Source organism: Cetorhinus maximus, chromosome 11, assembly GCF_964194155.1.
Source record: "Cetorhinus maximus chromosome 11, sCetMax3.hap1.1, whole genome shotgun sequence".
Classification (NCBI taxonomy): Eukaryota; Metazoa; Chordata; class Chondrichthyes; order Lamniformes; family Cetorhinidae; genus Cetorhinus; species Cetorhinus maximus.
In genome coordinates, this window is record NC_135889.1 from 104,361,113 (window position 1) to 104,380,773 (window position 19,661).

The following is a 19,661-nucleotide window of genomic DNA, read 5'->3' on the forward strand; positions in this document are numbered from 1 at the left end:
GCATTGGCTGGAGTCTGGAGTTTGAAAAATAACAGTGGCGCCTTCAAATTAGTGTTGCACATGGATTTGCATTATCATCTCACTGTTTTACATGTTGCTAGTGGCCATTTGTTAGGCATGCACATGCAAACTACTTTATCAAGATGGCGTCCTGCACTTCCCATTGAAAATCTTGCACGTTGTGCACATTTTTGAGTTCTATGTCCCCAACTCGCACCTAAAAAGCAGGTGCTGCACAGACTAATTTAGCCTCTCATATGCTTCACTAGCACTTTCTGTTCTTACAGATCTTTAAATTTTGATTTGTAACGCGGGCAGTAAACATTCGCTTAAAAATAAATTATTTTGGTGTAAATATATTTTAACTAAAGTATTCTACTTAACACCTCTATTAATGAACAGTTAAAGTTGGCTGGCTCATTTTCGTACATATGGCTATAACCAGGCATTCACGGTATTTGTGTTTTTTAATGAAAACAATGCCGAAATATCCTGATGGAGGATCCTGCGACATTCATTTCTTAGATCTAGTCTTAGCGTAATTTTTACTTGATGACAAATGGACTGTTCCATCTGGGAATTTCAAAGTTTTAAAATCTTATCAATTAAACCATCAAGTCTTCTGTAGCTGCTGCTATTGGCTGCTTATTACTATTCATTGCAGACTGGATTTTAACTTTCTTATTTCTGGTGATTTTCAATGTCACCGTTTATCATTTTGATTATGTAATCAGTTTTCATTGCAGAATAAAGAATAGATCACATCAATGGGAATATTATCAAAGTTGTCCGCATTGGCTTCAGAGAGCCTATACTTATATTGCAGAGACTGGCAACATGAGAGCCTGTCTCATAAGACAAAGGAAAGTACTGTTATGGCACAGCCAATGGTAGATGCTGAGCTGCTCAAATCCCAAAGGGAAACTTGAAACAATTGCCACAATTGTTTTGCAATTTGTATATTTATTTCGAGATGTGTGCCTTGAATTCAGTAGCAATAAGTCTACCAATTCTTAGAGGGTTTTTACAAAACTAAATTAAACATTTATTAATAGAAGAAATGATTTTAAGCACATGCATAGGTCTACAAATTACAGTAAAAACAAAATAGATTTTAACAGACCCAGGCAAAGTAACACAATACCCTGAACAGAGAATTCAAAGTGAGTTTTCTTAACTTCAGTTCTTGCAGACAGCAATTTGGACACAGGGGCTGGAGACTTTTCACATGTGTTAGATCTTAGAATTCCTGCCCTTACACACAGCCTTCTCTCCTTTATACATATTTTCCCCTTTGAATGCAAATTCCCATTGTTTCACTATGTCTTTGGACTTTACCTCTTTAATAATATAATTCTATCATAGTACTAATTTTACCAGTAATCTTTGGGAAAAATAAACATACTGTTTCTTAACTCCTTCTGTCTAGGTGTAACATTTCACCCCCTCTTTTGAATTCAAGCTACTCTGGCTTATTTTAAAATGCAAATGTTCCCTTTACACCTCACATTCTAAAACTTCACCCATGTTTACCTATTTAGTATTTCAAACCTAGCTTCTCTTCTTATATCTTACTTTGGTAGCAAAAGCAGGAAGGCAGATTATTAGCTGAATGGATATAAATTGAGAGAGCGGAATGTGCAACAAGACTTGGGTGTCCTCGTACACCAGTCGTTGAAGGTAAGCATGCAGGTGCAGCAAGCGGTAAAGAAGGCAAATGGTATATTGGCCTTCATAGCGAGAGGATTTGAGTACAGGAGCAGGGATGTCTTGCTGCAATTATACAGAGCCTTGGTGAGACCACACCTGGAATATTGTGTGCAGTTTTGGTCTCCTTATCTGAGGAAGGATGTTCTTGCTATACAGGGAATGCAGCGAAGGTTTACCAGACTGATTCCTGGGATGGTGGAACTGATATATGAGGAGAGATTGAGTCGGTTAGGATTATATTCGCTGGAGTTCAGAAGAATGAGGGGGGATCTCATAGAAGCCTATAAAATTCTAACAGGACTAGACAGAGTAGATACAGGAAGGATGTTCCCGATGGCGAGGGAGTCCAGAACCAGGGGTCACAGTCTGAGGATACGGGGTAGACCATTTAGGACTGAGATGAGGAGAAATTTCTTCACCCAGAGAGTGGTGGGCCTGTGGAATTCACTACCACAAAGTAGTTGAGGCCAAAACATTGTATGTTTTCAAGAAGGAGTTAGATATAGCTCTTGGGGCGAAAGGGATCAAAGGATATGGAGAGAAAGCGGGACCAGGCTATTGAGTTGGATGATCAGCCATGATCATAATGAATGGTGGAGCAGGCTCGAAGGGCTGAATGGCCTACACCTGCTCCTATTTTCTATGTTTCAAAGCTTTCAGACCAGCTGTCTTTAATTCAATTAAGACACACACACAGACACAGACACAGACCCCACTATTACTCTACTTCACTATAAATTCCAATAACACTATGAAAATTATTATATCTTCCTGACAGTATATGACCAGAGACTCTGAAGTCCATCTGGCCACTCACAAAAACTATCAATCACCCACCCCCTCAAATATTGATCGATTTCTCCCTTAAATGTTTTCCCCCTGGTCTGTTCGCACTACCTCCAGTTGACACACTCACCATTTTCTCTGTGAGGTTGTTCAATCTAAACTCTCTTTGTATCGTCCCCTTTCCTATGCTTGAGTTTTTGTCCTCTGGTTCTAGAATTTGTCTCGATGAGTTTTATGCTAGTATTGAACTTGGGAGCGAGGTGCAGTACAAATTCCTGCCACCATTGCAGCCACTTATGTTGCTGTCACACATGCATGATGTATGCATGTATTTCCCCCTTTCCTCCCATTGTCTTGGGTATGTATCAAAATCAGTCGATCTCACATGGAGTAGCAGTGGAAGTGCAACATTTAGCTTCAGCACTAAAGGGCCTGCCTAGGGAGGGTAAAAATTTGCCTGTGCCCCCGTTCCTAATTATTATCAGGAGCAGAGCAGGAACATGCATGCATGTGGGCTTTAGCTAAGGACAAGACCAAGCTTGTATCGTACATTCATCTCATCCTAGTCCTCCTGCCTGGAGGACATTTTGGACCAATCATCAGTAAGGTGGGACCGTTCACCAAATCTGTGATTTAAGAAGAGATGGGAATAACACAAATAGACCAGTAGCCTCCCTAAATTCCTGATACTTAAACACTTTTGAATATCACTTCCAAACTACAAAGTCACCTTTTGAATTCACCTTGATGGCATTAACTAAGCTATCAGGAAAGCAGGCCAAGTTGTTGAACGGCATGTAAAATATAATGCCTGTAATGACCACAAGGTGGCATTTAGTACACACTTAGAAAGGGAAATGTTCCGATCACATTTTCTTTTAGAGTTGATTCACTAATGGTTTCAAGTAATATTCCTCGTTGGGTACTTTTTATTACAACCAGGGAACAGTCCAGATAGATGGCAGCTTTAGTTTCAGTCAAGCACACCTCCTTGATTGACCTGTCCAGATTTATCAACAAAACAATCAAGCTCAAAATGCCTTGGCCAGACCTGGAAATGCTTTTTGCATGTAGCTGATGGAGAATTTATAAGACAGAGCTTTAGGTGAGGTGATTGCCTATGACAAACAAGGTACTCCTCCAGATGACAGCACTTCATTATATAAGGAACCTGTCCTTGGAGGCCCAACCTGTGTATTCATGGGTCTCACAAGCTGCTGGAATCATAGGTGTGCAAAACACACACAAACCACTCAGCACATCGTATATGTGCAAGCTCTTTGCTAGAATAATCCAAACTAATCCCACTGCTCCACTCCTCCTCAGCTGTGTATCTTTCACTGATAGGCATTTACCTTCTTGCTGTTGTAACAGAGATGCCTTTTCTCTTAGTCAGGGTCTGCAGCCTTGGTTTGGAATATTAGCAGGAGGGAAAATAAGTAAGCTGAGATAGCACATTCACATCATGGTCCTTGAGCACCAGTGTAAGTAACTTTTTTGGCCATGTTAAACTATAGGTGACATAACCGCAAAAATAGATTCTCCCTCATCTGGCGTCACCACCTGCAAGTTCCCCTTCAAATCGCGCACCATCCTGACTTGAAATTATGTTGCCGTTCTTTCGTAGTCGCTAGGCCAAAATACTGGACCATCCTAACAGTGCAGTGTATGTGTATCTATGTTACATAGACTGCAACCGTTCGAGAAGGTGGCTCACCAGCACCTTCTCAAGAGCAATCGGGGATGGGCAAGAAATGCTGGCCTTTCTAGCAATGCCCACATAGCCTGAAAGAATAATAAAAAAAGACATTATCAGAGATTTCAATTGTCCATCATCAAGAGTGGCTTGGTAGCACTGCTACTGACCAAGCTGGCTGAGTCCCAAAGGACATATCTGCCAGACTGGGCCTGTGTCAGATGGCCAGAGAACCAACAAGAAGAAAAACCTACTTGACTCACCCTTACTAATCGACTTGTTGCAGATGCATCTGATCGTGACAATATTGGTAGGACTGACCACCGCACAGTCCTTGTGGAAATGAAATCCTGCCCTCACTCTCAGCAAATCCTCTATTGTTTTGTGTGGCGCTACAACACTACTAGATGGATAGATTCAGAATAGATGTAGTAGCTCAAAACTGGGCATCCATGAGACACTGTGAGCCATCTGCAGCAGCAGTATTGTATTTAACCACAATCTGTAACCTCATGGCCTGGTATATCTCTCACTTGACCATTGCCATCAAGCCAGGGGATCAACCTTGGTTCATTGAGGAATGCATGGGGAGTTTTGCCAGGAGCAGCACTGGTGAAGTTACAATAGAGGACTGCATGCACGCTAAACAGCAGAAGCAGCATGCAATAGACAGAGCAAAGTGATCTCACAACCAATGGATCAGATCAAAGCTCTGTAGTCCTACCATAGCTTGCCGTGAATTGTGGGGGGCAATTCAACAACTAACTGGAGGTGAAGGCTCTACAACCATGCCCACCCTCAACGATGGGGGAGCCCAGCACATCAATGCAAAAGATAACGCTGAAACATTTGCAACAATCTTTAGCCAGAAGTGCCGAGTGGATGATCCATCTCGACCTCCTCCGGAGGTCCCCAGCATCATAAATGCCAGCCTTCAGCCAATTCAATTCAATCCACATGATATCAAGAAATGGCTGAAGGCACTGTATACTGCAAAGACTATGGGCCCTGACAATATTCAGGCAATAACACTGAAGACGTATGCTCTAGAACTTGCTGTGCCCCCTAGCCAAGCCGTTGAAGTACAGCTACAACACTGGCATCTACCAGTTATGTAGAAAATTGCCCAGCTATGTCCTGTACACAAAAAGCAGGACAAATCCAACCTGGCCAATTAACGCCCCATCAGCCTACTCTCCATCATCAGTAAAGTAACGGAAAGCGTCATCAACAGTGCTATCAAGCGGCACTTGCTTAGCAATAACCTGCTCACTGACATCCAGTTTGGGTTCCGCCAGGGCCACTCAGCTCCTGACCTGGCTACATCCTTGACTCAAACATGGACAAAAGAACTGAACTCCCAAGGTGAGGTGAGAGTGACTACCCTTGACATCAAGGTGGCATTTGACCGAGTGTGGCATCATGGAACCCTCGCAAAACTGGAGTCAATGGGAATCAGGGGGAAAGCTCTCCACTGGCTTGATTCATACCTAGCACAAAGGAAGTTGGCTGTGGTTGTTGGAGGTCAGTCATCTCAGTTCCAAGACGTCGCTGCAGGAGTTCCTCAGGTTAGTAGCCTAGGCCCAACCATCTTCAGCTGCTTCATCGATGACCTTCCCTCCATCATAATGTCAGAAATGGGGATGTTTGCTGATGCTTGCGTAATGTTCACCATTCGTGACTCCTCAGGTACAATATCCAGGCTTGGGCTGACAAGTGGCAAGTAACATTCGCGCCACAAGTGCCTGGCAATGACCATCTCCAACAGGAGAGAATCTTACCATCACCCCTTGATGTTCAATGGCATTACCATCACTGGATCCCCCACTATCAACAGAAGCGGGTTACCATTGACCAGAAACTGAACTGGACTAGCCATATAAATATTTTGGCTACAAGAGCAGTTCAGAGGCTAGGAATCCCGCGACGAGTAACCCAGCTCCTGACTCCCCAAGGCTTGTCCACCATGTACAAGGCACAAGTCAGGAGTGTGATGGAATACTCCCCACTTGCAGCTCCCACAACACTCAAGAAGCTCTACACCGTCCAGGACAAAGCAGCCCACTTGATTGGCACCCCATCCACAAACATTCACTCCTTCCACCACTGACGCACAGTAGCAGCAGTGTGTACCATCTACAAGATGCACTGCAGGAATTCACCAAGGCTCATTAGACAGCACCTTCCAAACTCACAATCAATATGATCTAGAAGGACAAGGGCAGCAGATGGATGGGAACACCACCACCTGGAAGTTCCCCTCCAAGTGACTCACCATCCTAACTTGGAAATATATCGCCGTTCCTTCGCTGTCACTGGGTCAAAATCCTGGAACTCTCTTCCTAACAGCACTGTGGGTGTACCTACACCACATGGGGCAGAATTTTCCCGTTGGCTTGCGGGGCTAAAATGACGCACGGTGATGTCAGGCGAACATCCGGACATCACCGCGCGCCATCACCATATTTCATTGGGTGGGCGCGCGATGCTCTCCGATGCGCACCCGCCTTTAATTAACGGGCCACTTAAAGCCCTTGAGGCGCCAATTCACGGCGATTTTTCAGTGCCCATGCAATCTTTGGGTCGGCGCACAGGCACAACGGGCAGGCGGGTAGGACACATTTGTATAAACCTCATCCACAGGCGGGATAAGAGGGCTCAATGGGGTCGCGAGTGTGCTCTGTCAAATATTGATGTTTCAAAGTTACTGATACTTGCCTGTGTGATCTGCAATACTTCAAAATGTATACCAGCTGCTTGTTCTGGACTCACAGCCTTCAGGTCAGCACTCTGCAGTGAGGAATCTTTTTTGGGCCTGCATGTTTCAGGAAGCCTTCCCTTAGCCTGGGAATGGGAGCTGAATTCTCCACTGGAGGCACCTCCTCTGAGGAGGAAGGGAGGGCTAGAAGTGGGAGGAGGCCTGGAGTGCACATTCAGCCTCCAGGAGAGCTACCTTTGGGAGGACAGGCGCAGGCACAAGGGGCGCAGGGCCAAGAGGTAGTCCAAGGTGGAAGGGGCCGGAGAAGACGCCACTATCCTGCTGCCAGGGTGTACAGACGGCGAAGCAGCTACCTCAATATGTCTGAGGTGCAGTGCTGAAGGAGGCTCCGCCTCTCAAGGGAGACAGTCAACTATATCTGTCAGATGATTGGGCCTGAGATCTCCGTGAACTGTGTGGGTGGACACCCCATGCCAGTGGCTCTAAAGGTCACAGCTACCCTCACCCTCTATGCCTCTGGCTCCTTCCAGGGCTCGGTGGGTGATCTTTGCAGTGTCTCCCAATCAGCTGTCCACACTTGTGTCAAACAGGTGACAGACACTCTGTTCAGGTGTGCATTGACCTTCATCTTCTACCATTGGGACCAGGCAAGCCAGACACAGCGAGCCGGAGGCTTGGCGGCCATTGCTGGCTTCCCCCGCGTCCAGGGTGCTATAGACTGTCCACATGTGGCCATCGAGGCGTCAGCAGATGAGCCCGGTGCCTTCGTCAACAGGAAGGGCTTTCACTCCATGAACGTGCAGATAGTGTGTGACCACAGTGTGCAGATTCTACAAGTCTGTGCAAGGTACCCAGGCAGCTCCCACGACGCCTACATCCTCAGACACTCCCAGGTGCCGGAGCTCTTCAGTGCTCTAGCCCGGCTGGATGGGTGGCTGCTGGGTGACAAGGGCTATCCCCTCAGAAGGTGGCTCATGACGCCTCTCCGCCATCCAAGAACAGAAGCTGAGCAGCGGTACAATAGGAGCCACAGCACCACAAGGGCTATGGTGGAGAGAGCCATCGGTTTTCTCAAGATGTGCTTCTGATGCCTGGACCACTCAGGGGGCGCACTCCAGTACCCCCCAGATCGTATGTCAGTGATAGTGGTTGCATGCTGTGCTCTCCACAATCTTGCGCTGGAAAGGGGGGACGCAGTGGACGATGAAGCTGCAGACGCAGTGGCTGCGGCTGCACACGATGAGTCCAGCAGTGAGTCCGAGGATGAGCACACACAGGGAAATGAATGCTGAGGGGGTAGATGCTGACCCGGGCATACTCCGGGGAGTATGTTGGCTTTAATCCAACAAACCTTCAGCTAGCATACCACATATGGACCTCCAGGAAAAGCCTGGGCCGTATGCTCCATATTTGAGACCTAAGTGCAAAATCTGCCTGGTTAGGAACATTAACTAAGGTCCTTGTTAATGAAGCTGAATGTCCCACAAAACAATCATTACATTATCGGAAACCATCCACCTGCAGAACAAAAGAGGCTCCCTCAGCCATGGCGACATATCTGAATTTAATATTGCAACCAAAGAAACTTAATGAAACAAAATGAAAAAGGTGTTAAACATCACACCAACTCATAAAGACCTTATTGTGGGCCAACACAAAAGCACCAGTGATAAACCCGTGGTGTGCCTAAGGTGCCTTATGTTTACATTTTCGGGTGCTACGTCTTGGTGCTGACCCCTCGCTGGGTGCGGCATCTGAGACAGCCTGCTCACTCTGCTGTCCTGTTGGCCTCTGACCTTGGCGGTTGTCCTCTGGCCTGTGGAACCTGTGCTGGCCCCGCCAGGGAGGCAGCTGCCAGTACCACAGCTGGCATCTCCCCAGTCGTCGCAGCCTCACAGAATGCAACGGTCACTGGCAGAGGGGTGGAGGAGCTGCCACCCTCATCCGGAGCGACCTGAGAGGAGCCCGCAGAGACGACAGGGCAGCTGCTGCACCAATGCGAGGTCGCTTCGGATTTCTCTGCTCCCTGTGGATAGATGGGCACCGAGCTGGGAAACTTGCTACCCACACCATCTCCCACACTGGCACTGACCAGCTGAGGTCAATGCTGATGTGAGGGCTTGCTGGTCAGAGCGCATTCCCAGAAAGCCCTGATGGGTCTCCTGGAGTAGCCTCTCCATGAGAGTCGCCACTCTCTCCATGGAGGATGCATGGCTCGGACATGTGGCTCATTGCTTTGGCGATCGTCCGTGTAGACTCCTCCACCACGGACACCAAGCCAAACATAGCCTCATGTATATCCCCCAGATGATCCCACACACCCGGCCGCATTTCCTGCACCTGCTGCATCGGGGACAACTCCAGAGGCACATCATCAGGCACTGACTGAGCATGTCCCTGGTCCCCTGCAGTCCTCCAACTGCTGGCGCCATGGGCACTCTCTGAATCTGCCAGCTCCTCCAGTGGCTTGAAGTGCCCTCACCGCTGTGCCCCGGGACACTGGTTGATGTTCTCATTCCCACCGAGGTGCTAGTATCTGTGCTGGTGCCTGCCTGGCAGAGATGGTGTGACGCTGGTGAGACGTCAGGACCCTCGGGTGTGAGAGGGGGCCTCTGCTGCTCCTCCTCCCGGCCCTGCTCCGCTGATGCTGAAAGGAATAACAAGGACATTGGATCAGTTAACGTGGAGACAATATCAATGTGCATCCCCGTTCCCCAGATCATTATGCGCTCATCCTTCCACAAGCAATGGTCAAACCATTCAATCACTGAACATTCAGCACTGCCATGGCTGTTGGGAGAACAATGGTGACCTCACTGCTGGGCAAACATACCTGCCCGTGGAACCCCAGCCTCACTGACACCGGTGGACCTGGGTGCATGGCACCTCTCCAAATCTAGGGCCTCCTGCTCAAAGTGGCTGAGAATCACTAACTGTGCCGGCCCTCCGCCAGTCCTCACCCGCTCGGCTGCATCATGTGCCTTCTTCTCCTGAAAAGGAGAGAAGAGCCTTGATTAGTGCTAATTGTACCTGGACTCTTTTCACGGACGGCCCACCCCAACTAGAGTGGGACATTGCAGGGCTCCAGCGTCTTCTCACCCCGCTGGTGCCAAACATTCACACAAAGATGCTAGGCCTAGTCCCCCCAACCCCCCACCCCCTTGGCCAAATGCTGCTGACATCACATTAGGCACCACACGGTCTAACCTTCCATAGCAAGGGGGCACAAGCACGTGGAGCGCAGAGGACAGCAGATCGATCAGTGCCAATGCCACCTTGAAGCTCCCCTCCCAGCATGTCATCACCCTGACTTTGACATGTCCTGGAGTTCCAGCACTGCGTCTAGGTGCAGCTCCTCCAGGCTGCCCCCAAAACAGTAATGTGGGTCTCAGTGTACCACATGCTGCGGGTGCAGAACCCATCTCTTCACCACTCTCTCAAGGTCACCTCGGCATGGGCAATATCTGCTGGCCCACCCAGCGAAGGACACATGCCGTCAACGATTCAATGCAGCCACTACGCTTAGACTTGGGGGTGGGGGGCATCAGGAGGCAAAGCCTACCTGCTGGGTTATGTGACCAATGCCAACATGGTACTCACCCTTCCTGAGCGCAACAGGTCGTTAAAGCGCTTGCGACACTGGATCCAGGTGCGCCGCACCACATCACGGGAGCTCACCACCTCCGCCACCTCCTCCCAGGCACATTTGGTCATGTGGGGGGGCCTCCTACCCCCGTCCTGGGGTCCCAGGACCCCGCACTGTGCTGTCACCTCCTCGAGGAGGGCAGCAAGGCTGTCGTCAGAAAATCGAGGGGCACAGTGCCTCCCTGCACTACCCTCCTGCCTGGCCTGCTCACCAGCAGCGCTCTGGGAAGCTGTTCTACTGGCCATGATTCACAGCCTTTGAAAGGCTGCAGGAGCTTTTTAAAACAGGCCGCCGGGTCACCATTGGACCCGGTGGTTATTGCAGTCTCGCGGCCGCCCGCCCACTCCCACTGTCCTTGGAAGCCGCAATTCAAGCTGGGCGGGCCTTAATTGGCCCGCGTAAAATGGCGGTGCGGACCCAATCGCGGGCGGTAATTGGGTCCGCGCCCGTCCATGCCCGCTCCAGCTCCACCACCTCGCCAGCCAGAAAATTCAGCCCATGGACTCTAGCGATTCAAGAAAGCAACTCTCCACCACCTTCTCGAGGGCAACTAGGGATGGCCTAGAATCCTGTGGTGAATAACTCACCTCCTGATTTCCCAAAGCCTGACCACCATCTGCAAGGCACAAGTCAGGAGTGTGATGGAATACTGTCCACTTACTTGGATGAGTGCAGCTCCCACAACACTTAGGAAGCTCGACACCATCCAGGTCAAAGCAGCCTACTTGATTGGTACCCCATCCACAAACATTCACTCCCTCCACCACTGACACACAGTAGCTGCAGTGTGTACCATCTACAGGATGCACTGCAGGAATTCCCCAAGGCTCCTTAGACAGCACCTTCCAAACCTACGTTCACTACCATCTAGAAGGGGAATAAACCTCTTCATGAACACATTGGAAAATTATACAGATTAAAGGAAGCTTTAGAAGGAAGCAGCCAGCAAACTGTAAATGTGAAGAACAGTAAATAAAGTACCCACTGCCGTGTACTACAATAAGTTACGTTTCATTGGGCAGAATTTCCCCCCCCCATCGGGGGGGTGTTGTGTGGGAGCGGGCGCAAACTCGATCGGTGCCGCCGATCAGGTCTGCACCGCCATTTTACATGGGCAGGCCAATTAAGACCCGCCCAGCGTGATGCGCACCCGGAAGCGCTGAGTGCTCCCTTTGCGGGTGGGGGGGATTCCCTGAGTCGTGGCCTGCGCTCTTTCACAGAGCTGCCTCAGGGAGGTTAGTTTAAGTTTTAAACATCTAAATAAAGAAATTAAAAACTTTTAAAACATGTCCCCTCATCTGACAGTGTCACATGCTGGGACATGTCAATGAATTTTTTTAAAAAATTTTATTGAATTTTTAAACACTACATGAAACCTCATCCCACCCGTGGATCAGGTTCCATGAAAAATGCGAAGGCCGACTGGGCTCTTCGCCTGCCCGCTAACTTTAAGGTTGGACTTAAGCAGCTCATTTTATTAGTTCAATTAGTTTTTAACAGGCCTTAACGGACCTTTGACAGTTTGGCGGGCGCTCAGCCGACTCTGGTGCGCACCCGCCGAATTGAAAATCTAAATGAAGCACGGTGACGTCGGGACACCTGCCCGACCTGAAAATGCTTCGCCCTTGCAACGCATGCAGTAATTCATTAATGCAGTGGCAGTAATGCCTGTTTTGATTGTTTTAAACTAAGGTTGGTATGTGTAATTGCCTACTCCTCTGAAATAAAAGTTCATTATTATAGACAACAGAAGATTGTGTGCATGACAATAGTCTTTATCTACCTGGATAAAACCTTTCAGACTTGCAAGATCGGTGCGAAATGTTGTATAATAATGGCTAGCAGGAGTTACAAGTCTATAATTCAAGTGATTTTGAAGACTGCAGAAGCTCCTGTTGCTTTGCTCTTATTTCTTCACTCAAAGTAGAACTCTGAATTTTAATTACGGCCTTGAACTCACAGCCAACTATTGTTTACATTCAACTAAAGAAAGGTCTTTTTCCTCGCCTTTTATTTTCTTATGTTCAATACCTGCTGGGGGCTGTTGCCTGTTGGAGGCAACTTGACACCAAGGACTATTATTTAAAATAAATCATAATGACAGCACATGATTACCAATACCCAACTATGTTACTTTCACTAAATAGCCAAGATCTGGTACTTGAGTCAATCTGGCAGAAATATCATAGGATGAAATTCTCTTGCTAGATGTATTCAATAAGAAAAGGACAGCTTTTAGTGTTTTCTATAGTCTCCTGAGAAAAAAAAACGGTGTCTCTTTGGCAATAGCATTGAGCAAGAGAAACAAGGCAGTATCGTGGGGGACTTTAACTGGTCCAATATACACAAAAATGACCAAGTAGGGAAAACTCTCTGAGCTTGTCATTTTAATGCATGATTGACGAGTGTGTCAGAGAGAGCATGAGAAAATGCTGTCTGTGAGACCCAGTTTTTGTGAGTGACCCACTCTCCACTAGACTAACTATTCAGAGAGTAGAAGTAGTGGAACTGCTTGGTGACAGTGACCATAGTCTGATAACATTCATTCTTATTATGAAAATAGCACAAATATGGGACAAAGCCCAAGTATATAACTTCAGATGGGCACAATTTAGTGGAAAGGGGGCACTACACCAGGAAAAAAAATTGCGTAAAAGGACATCTTTCAAAAACATTGTGCGCATTCTTGCCTTTGGCCAATAGTATAAAGTTGGCAATATTGAATCAACTGCCTGTTCTATATCTCTCTCAGTTTTAATCGGGAGAGGTGACTTAGGGGTGGCTGATTCATCTGCAGGACACGAATGCCCCAAAGTACTGCAAAGGCAAAGTGAATAAAAATGCATCTTCAAAATGGGTCAAGAAATAAATTGAAAGGGAGATGGGGGGGGGTGTTGTGATGGGAGAAATTGTTTTGAAGATTGTAAAGAATGGGTGATTATTGAATTGAGTATATGAAATAGCCAAGGAAGAGATTTGGGGTAACAAGTGAGATCTGCAGAGGAACATAACAGTAGAGCCAAAGGACTGTGCCAAGAACTTTTCCAATGCATAATAGAGAGGTATTCAGGAAGGAAGTTAAAACCCTAACGAGTAATCATGGAATTAAACGTGGGAAAACAGAACACTGTCAGCTTGCTAAATGACTATTTCTTACACGTTTTTAACTATACTCAATCCAACATTAAGTGCATATTGTATCTGTTCCAGGACTTTGATGGTGAAAGAAAAGAAACTTGCAATTATAAGGTGCAGGACATTCCTTTCGAATTGCAGCCACTGTCATGCATGTAATTACAGCAACCAATTTGCCACAAAGAGCAAAAGAATAAATAACCAGAGACAAAATTGAGCGAGGTGGGGGTGGGGCGAGCAGGTGCGCATAACTAATATTATGGAAGATAAAGGAAGACATGAGCAGAATTTGAGTGACCATAGAAATAGCAAATTAAATTTGAAATAGTAAAATAGGGTAAAGAAGCAAAGAGATCTGATAAATACATGAATTGCTAAAAGTAGCATCACAAGTTGATAGGGTCATTAAAAAATGAAAGCAAAATGACCAGAATTGAGAGGATGCAATTATTGGGAAGGATTGAGCAGGCCGGGGCTCTTTTTGTTTCCGAAGAAGAAGACTAAGGCCGGAATTTTCCAGCCCCTCACGCCGGTTGGATCTTCCATCCCGCCGATGTGAATGGAGAATTCAATGGCTCACCGGCCCTGTCACGGGGGGAACCGGCCACAGGCCGGCTGGAAGATTCTGGCCTAAGGGGAGACCTGATAGACATCTTTAAAATTAGAATGTGGATAGGCTGGAAGTGGAGAAACTTGTTCCACTTGTGGGTGAATCCAGAACAAGAAGGGTATAAATATAACGTAGGCACTAACGGATTAAATAAAGAATTTAGGAGGACCTTTTTCACTCTGGAACTTGATGCTTTAAGCAGTGGCGGTAACAAGTAGCATTGGTTAATTTCAGGAAAGGCTTGATGAGGGAAAATGGAGGAATTATGAAGGCAAGATGGAAAGAAATAATGAGTGGCAGGAATCTTGTGGGGTATAAACACCAGCACAGCCAATGGACTGTTACTAAGCTGTAGACTCTGTGTAATTCCATGTAATCTGTCTTGGTGGACACCAGGAAGACTCCCCACTCTTCAAATCATACCATGGGAACTTTTATCTTCACCTGAGTAAGCAGACAGGGCCTTGGTTTAGCATCTTATTCAAAGGGAGGCACCTCTGACAATGCATCATTCCCTGAGTGGTGGACAAAGTACCATTCTAGAATATGTGGTCAAGTCCCTGGAGTGACAATTGAACCTATCCTCCTGATTAAGAGCACTACCAACTGAGCTAAGCCCTAGATAAACAACCAATGTTAACATTCTTTATTGCCAACTGCATGTCCTGGGCTAGTAAAATAAAATATTGCATAAACTAATGGAAATTTCTTTGTTTTCCAGATTGAGGCTACAATCTAGCATGCATCAATGACTCAAGACCAACTCATAAACCCTTCAAAAGAAACCTGCATCTAATCATGTACATCCTTCGGAATTGTAGTCATAATACATTGGCTTTTCCTGGGTCAAGATAAGTATGTATAGAACTGCATTCATCCCACTTCACCTAGCCTCATGGATCATATAATGTATTTGTGTGTGAAAATTAATTCCCAACCTTTTCCAGGACTGTGCTAAGCTAAAATTATACATTGTATCGCAGTGTCTTAGGAAGAATATTCCCTTGTATTGTGTGTTTGATTTTTCTGTATGATAAAATGTTTTATTTTATATTTTTGGGTTGTGGGTGGGCAAACATTGCTGCTAAATTATACATTTTAGGGAGTGAAAAGGTCAAATTTGTGCTTGTGGACTTTTCTTAAAAAAAGAACACTTTGGCAGCATTGTGCAGCCTGGTCAGTGTAGGTTATCAAAGTGGACAATTTGGACAGCATTTGAACCAGGAGTAGAATGTCTTTTAGTACAAAAACTATAAGCCCTTACCTATGCTAAAATTGTTTGATTTTTACACTTCACTTGAATCACTGAGAATGTCGGAGTGGAAAACTGAAGGTCTCGAAGAAGGACATATATAAATGTAAATTGGCCTTATTTCGGGTCAGAAGAAAACATGGCTGCCTTTAGTACTCACAGATGAAACTGTTTATATTCTCGTGCAAGTAACATTGGAAACCTGGAAGCAGATGGAACTTGTCCAACTACATAATCTCTTCGGACTTTCAAGGAGAACTCCGTCGATCAGCTGCCATTAACCTTACTGAGGAAATGAGAAGGACTCATTCTGAATGAAGAGCAGAATTGTGTGAATTAAAGTATGTTCACTCATGGGTATTTCCATTGATGTCTATCATATCTCAGCTGCTTGGTTTCATGCCATTTGAACACAGGTAACTTCAGTGTGGGGGGTATACTGGTGTCCTGAGAACGTTTGGTCTTGCAGACAGCATAATCTCTTGTGAGGCAATAGCAAACCTCTAAGTGTCCACTACATGTGTGTTTTATTGTAATGTTTTAAAAATAAAATTGCCTCCATTTAAGCTATTATTGTAGTATGGTGGACCAAATGTTCCTAGATATCCTTTGGGAACTGCACATTGACTAAAGTTTGCACTTTATGTACTTAATTCATTTTTGTATGTTTATAATTTTCCTCCCCGTGTTTTCATACATTTAATTTTGACCTGCTGATAATCACTGTGTTTTCTTTCGATGCTTTTGATATTGAGTAATGAACAAACCTGCACCAATGCAGTGATTATCTTTAATTTGGTATTGGATCCTTTCTGCAACTTGGTGCTGATCAGCCAATCAGTTCATCTAGCGTCAGAACTCTGGAATATCCAAGCCATATAGAAGACAGTCACTGTAACAGTAAGTCTATTGACAAATATACAATTCTCTATATTCTTAAATCTCTCACACATTGCAGAAACATGTCCACTCGTGACTGGTTCTGGACATTTCTAACGTTTTTTTATTGCTCTGTTGCTATTGGAATTGCTCTTTACACCCAGTCTCCTAATTGCATACCAAATTTAACACTGGGTACAATGGCTTTGCTTCAGGACCCAGACTTTAGTATAAGGACATTATAAAATTAGAGTAGGAGAGTTCAGCTGTACCCTTTTGATCCCTGCTGCTGTTGTGCCTAAGATATATGAAACAAAAAAAATCTTAACTGGGTACAATCTTCATTTTCCCATTCAGATCCAGATGCAACAAGTAGTGTATTCTATAGCCTGTTGGAGAAAAGCATTTTTGCATCTTACTGGGTTTGGGCTTCACAATTTTTACTCAGCCATCAAGTCAAATAAGTCAAATTAAATAAGAATACGTTTCAGGGAGATGGAGAATACCAGAAAAGACCAGTACGGGATAATAACTTAAGAGGCCTTGGTGAACTTGTTCAATTTTCCCTCCAATCCATTACGTGCTCTTGGGGCTTTGGGGTGAGAAGATCTACCTGTCCCTATTGATTCAAAGACTGGAAGACTGTGTTAATCAATTTTGTGTTCTACACCAACCTGAGGATTGCTCAAATTCTACTCCCTCCAATCCATGATTAGGGCACCAGCACTGGATCTCCAGTGGATTTAGGTCAGCAGTGTCCTTCCAGAGTTCCCCATCAGGCACCTCCCTCTTAATTTAGGGGGAGCTCATCTCCAAGGTGTGGGTGCAAGCAAAGTGGACATTGAAGTGCCATGTGGATTATATCAATCATTGGGATTTTGGACAGCATGCTGACATTTTTGTAGCTCGTGAAGTTTAACCAGGGAAAGACAGCCCACATTTCCAACAGATTGTATCTTTGTAGCTCATCACCAAGTAGAGAGGGACTCATTTCTCTTTACTGTGCTGAGATGGATATAGCTGGTGTTATGGTGCTTGGACCACAGAATATTTCTTTCAGCCTTTCACTCACCATGAGTAGAAAATTTGAAGGCAGTCCCCCAGGTGCCTTACAATCCACCCATTTGAATGAAAGATCTATCCTCAGATAAGTTAAGGAACATGCTGCAAATTTCCATGGCTGGAGATTGACCTGTTTGCATCCCAAGAGAATCATTAAATCTCACTCTACCACTGCAGGATAAGAAATGTGTCAATGTGAAAGCGAGACAATCTTTTGTTTTCTCAAGTTAGGAGTCTCTCTATGTTTTTCCACTCTTTTCCTCCTCCAGGTGCTGCTGATGGCACACAAATATCAAACAAAAACTCATTCTGACCACTCTGCACTGACCCAAAAAAACCTTAATTCTTAATTCTAGCATTGAGCAGAACCAACATTCTTCCATGGATATCCAAGAGCTGATGTCTCAGTGGAGGATCCAATTCTGCATTCAGAGCCGGAGTACCTTTAGCTAAGGCATGCTTTACTTTCTTTATTCTTTCATAGGATGTGGGCAGCACTGGCAAGGCCAGTATTTGTTGCTCATCCCTAGTTGCCCTTGAACTGACTGGTTGGCTAGCAGCCATTTCAGGGCAGTAAAGAGTCAATCACATTGCTGTGGGTCTGTAGGTTAGACTGGAAAACTTATACTATCTGGGGTTATAGTGTTAAGTGTTATAATGTTAAGTGGCTAAAATTTGCAGCATGGTGAATATTTACAGTTGCTTTCCCTGCCATGCTCAAGGCTAATTATAGTCTAGGATATCTGTAATATCTGGGCTTTAGACCTAGGTCTATCTGAATTTATGTGGCCACCATCATGGTCTTTCATGATGTTCACATTAGGTTCTAGTGGCTTTGTTGAATAGACCTCGCTTACTTACTCACTTAATGTAATCTTTAATAAACTATGGGCCCACTGTTTAAAAATCTTCATGTGTATGATTTGAAGCTTCTTACCAAGAAAGCAACAGCTTTTGTGACATTACCATGTAAAGTTACACAAAACAAGAGGGGAACATTTGGCTCTTTAATGGAAGCTGTCTTATTCCATTTCCCTGCCCCCTTTCTCGGATCTTTGTATATTCTGTTTTCAAATGCTTACCTAATTGCCTTTAACATTATATTATAGTCTCTGTCTCAGTAGCTTACAGCCAGTAAAGCATTCTGTATTTTAATAACATTTCTTCTACTTCTCCATTCATCCTTCTCGTGATAATCTAAGCCTATGCTGCCTTGTTACTAATACATAAACAAACTGAAACCATATTTCTATATTTATTGTCTCAAAACTTTTCATAGATTTGACACTCTCTTTACTCAGGGTTAGGGCTCGGTTAAGAACCATTCCACTCCTTCCACAACTACTTCTTGGACTTTTCTTAGTATGGACCCATTGACAGATTCTATAAGGCAGCTAAGTGAGTACCCTCTGTATTTTTACAAATAAGTTATTATTTGAATTTGGCCAACACTTTTTAGCAGGTCTATTTTGGCAGCAGGGATTAGGGCAGTCCAGCTACAGTTAAGCACCACTCTTCCTAAATTGCAAAAATTTTTGTATCACTCTTGAGGGACAAAGAAGTCAAAATTACCTACCTTATACGGCCTTTGTCTTTCTTGAAATGGTAATCTCCCTCAGTATGCCCTCAGGCTGTACTTGCTTATTATTATTGTTGTTGCTTTGTGGCTAGAAAGTTTTTATGGAAGTGGTTTTCAGGATAATGCAGATTAAATAGAACTGATCTATCAAGCAGCCCTAAGTCTTTAAAGAGGGGAAGAGTAGAGGGCCACATAGTGGTCCTCTGTATAGATTGTTTTTAGAAGGTGATTCCCAAAGTCAATCAAATTTCGACTTGTAAAAATGGTGTGTAAGGAATGTTAGAATTCTTAGAATGATGAAGGCTCTGCAAGATTGATAACCTTATTTTGCTACTGCCAGCAATACTGTGCTGCCCCTTCATGTAGGATGACTATACTGCACAGATAAAGAGCCTGCTGTAGAAACAATGTCAATGCAAGGGGTAATGCAAAATACTTTATTAAATAAGCTGATCAACACTTTCTCAGTGACTGTCTTGCTGTTGGCCTTTGTGTATTAGATACTGATCAGCCAGTCAGTCAATCTAGTATTCAGCAAGTGAAGAACCAAAGGGCTTCACAAGACTGTCGCTGTGGGAGATTTTAAC

General features: G+C 45.1%; 1 protein-coding gene across 1 annotated transcript in view; it reads left to right on the plus strand.

Moving 5' to 3' along the window:
- kif5c (kinesin family member 5C) overlaps positions 1–16,743 on the plus strand; it is a 192,549-nt gene extending 175,806 nt beyond the window's left edge. Inside the window, exon 26 of the mRNA XM_078552528.1 lies at positions 15,024–16,743. Within this exon, the coding sequence (XP_078408654.1) occupies position 15,024 (1 nt within the window). The 3' untranslated portion in view covers positions 15,025–16,743. The remainder of the gene's footprint in view (positions 1–15,023) is intronic.
- The last annotated feature ends 2,918 nt before the right edge of the window (positions 16,744–19,661 follow it).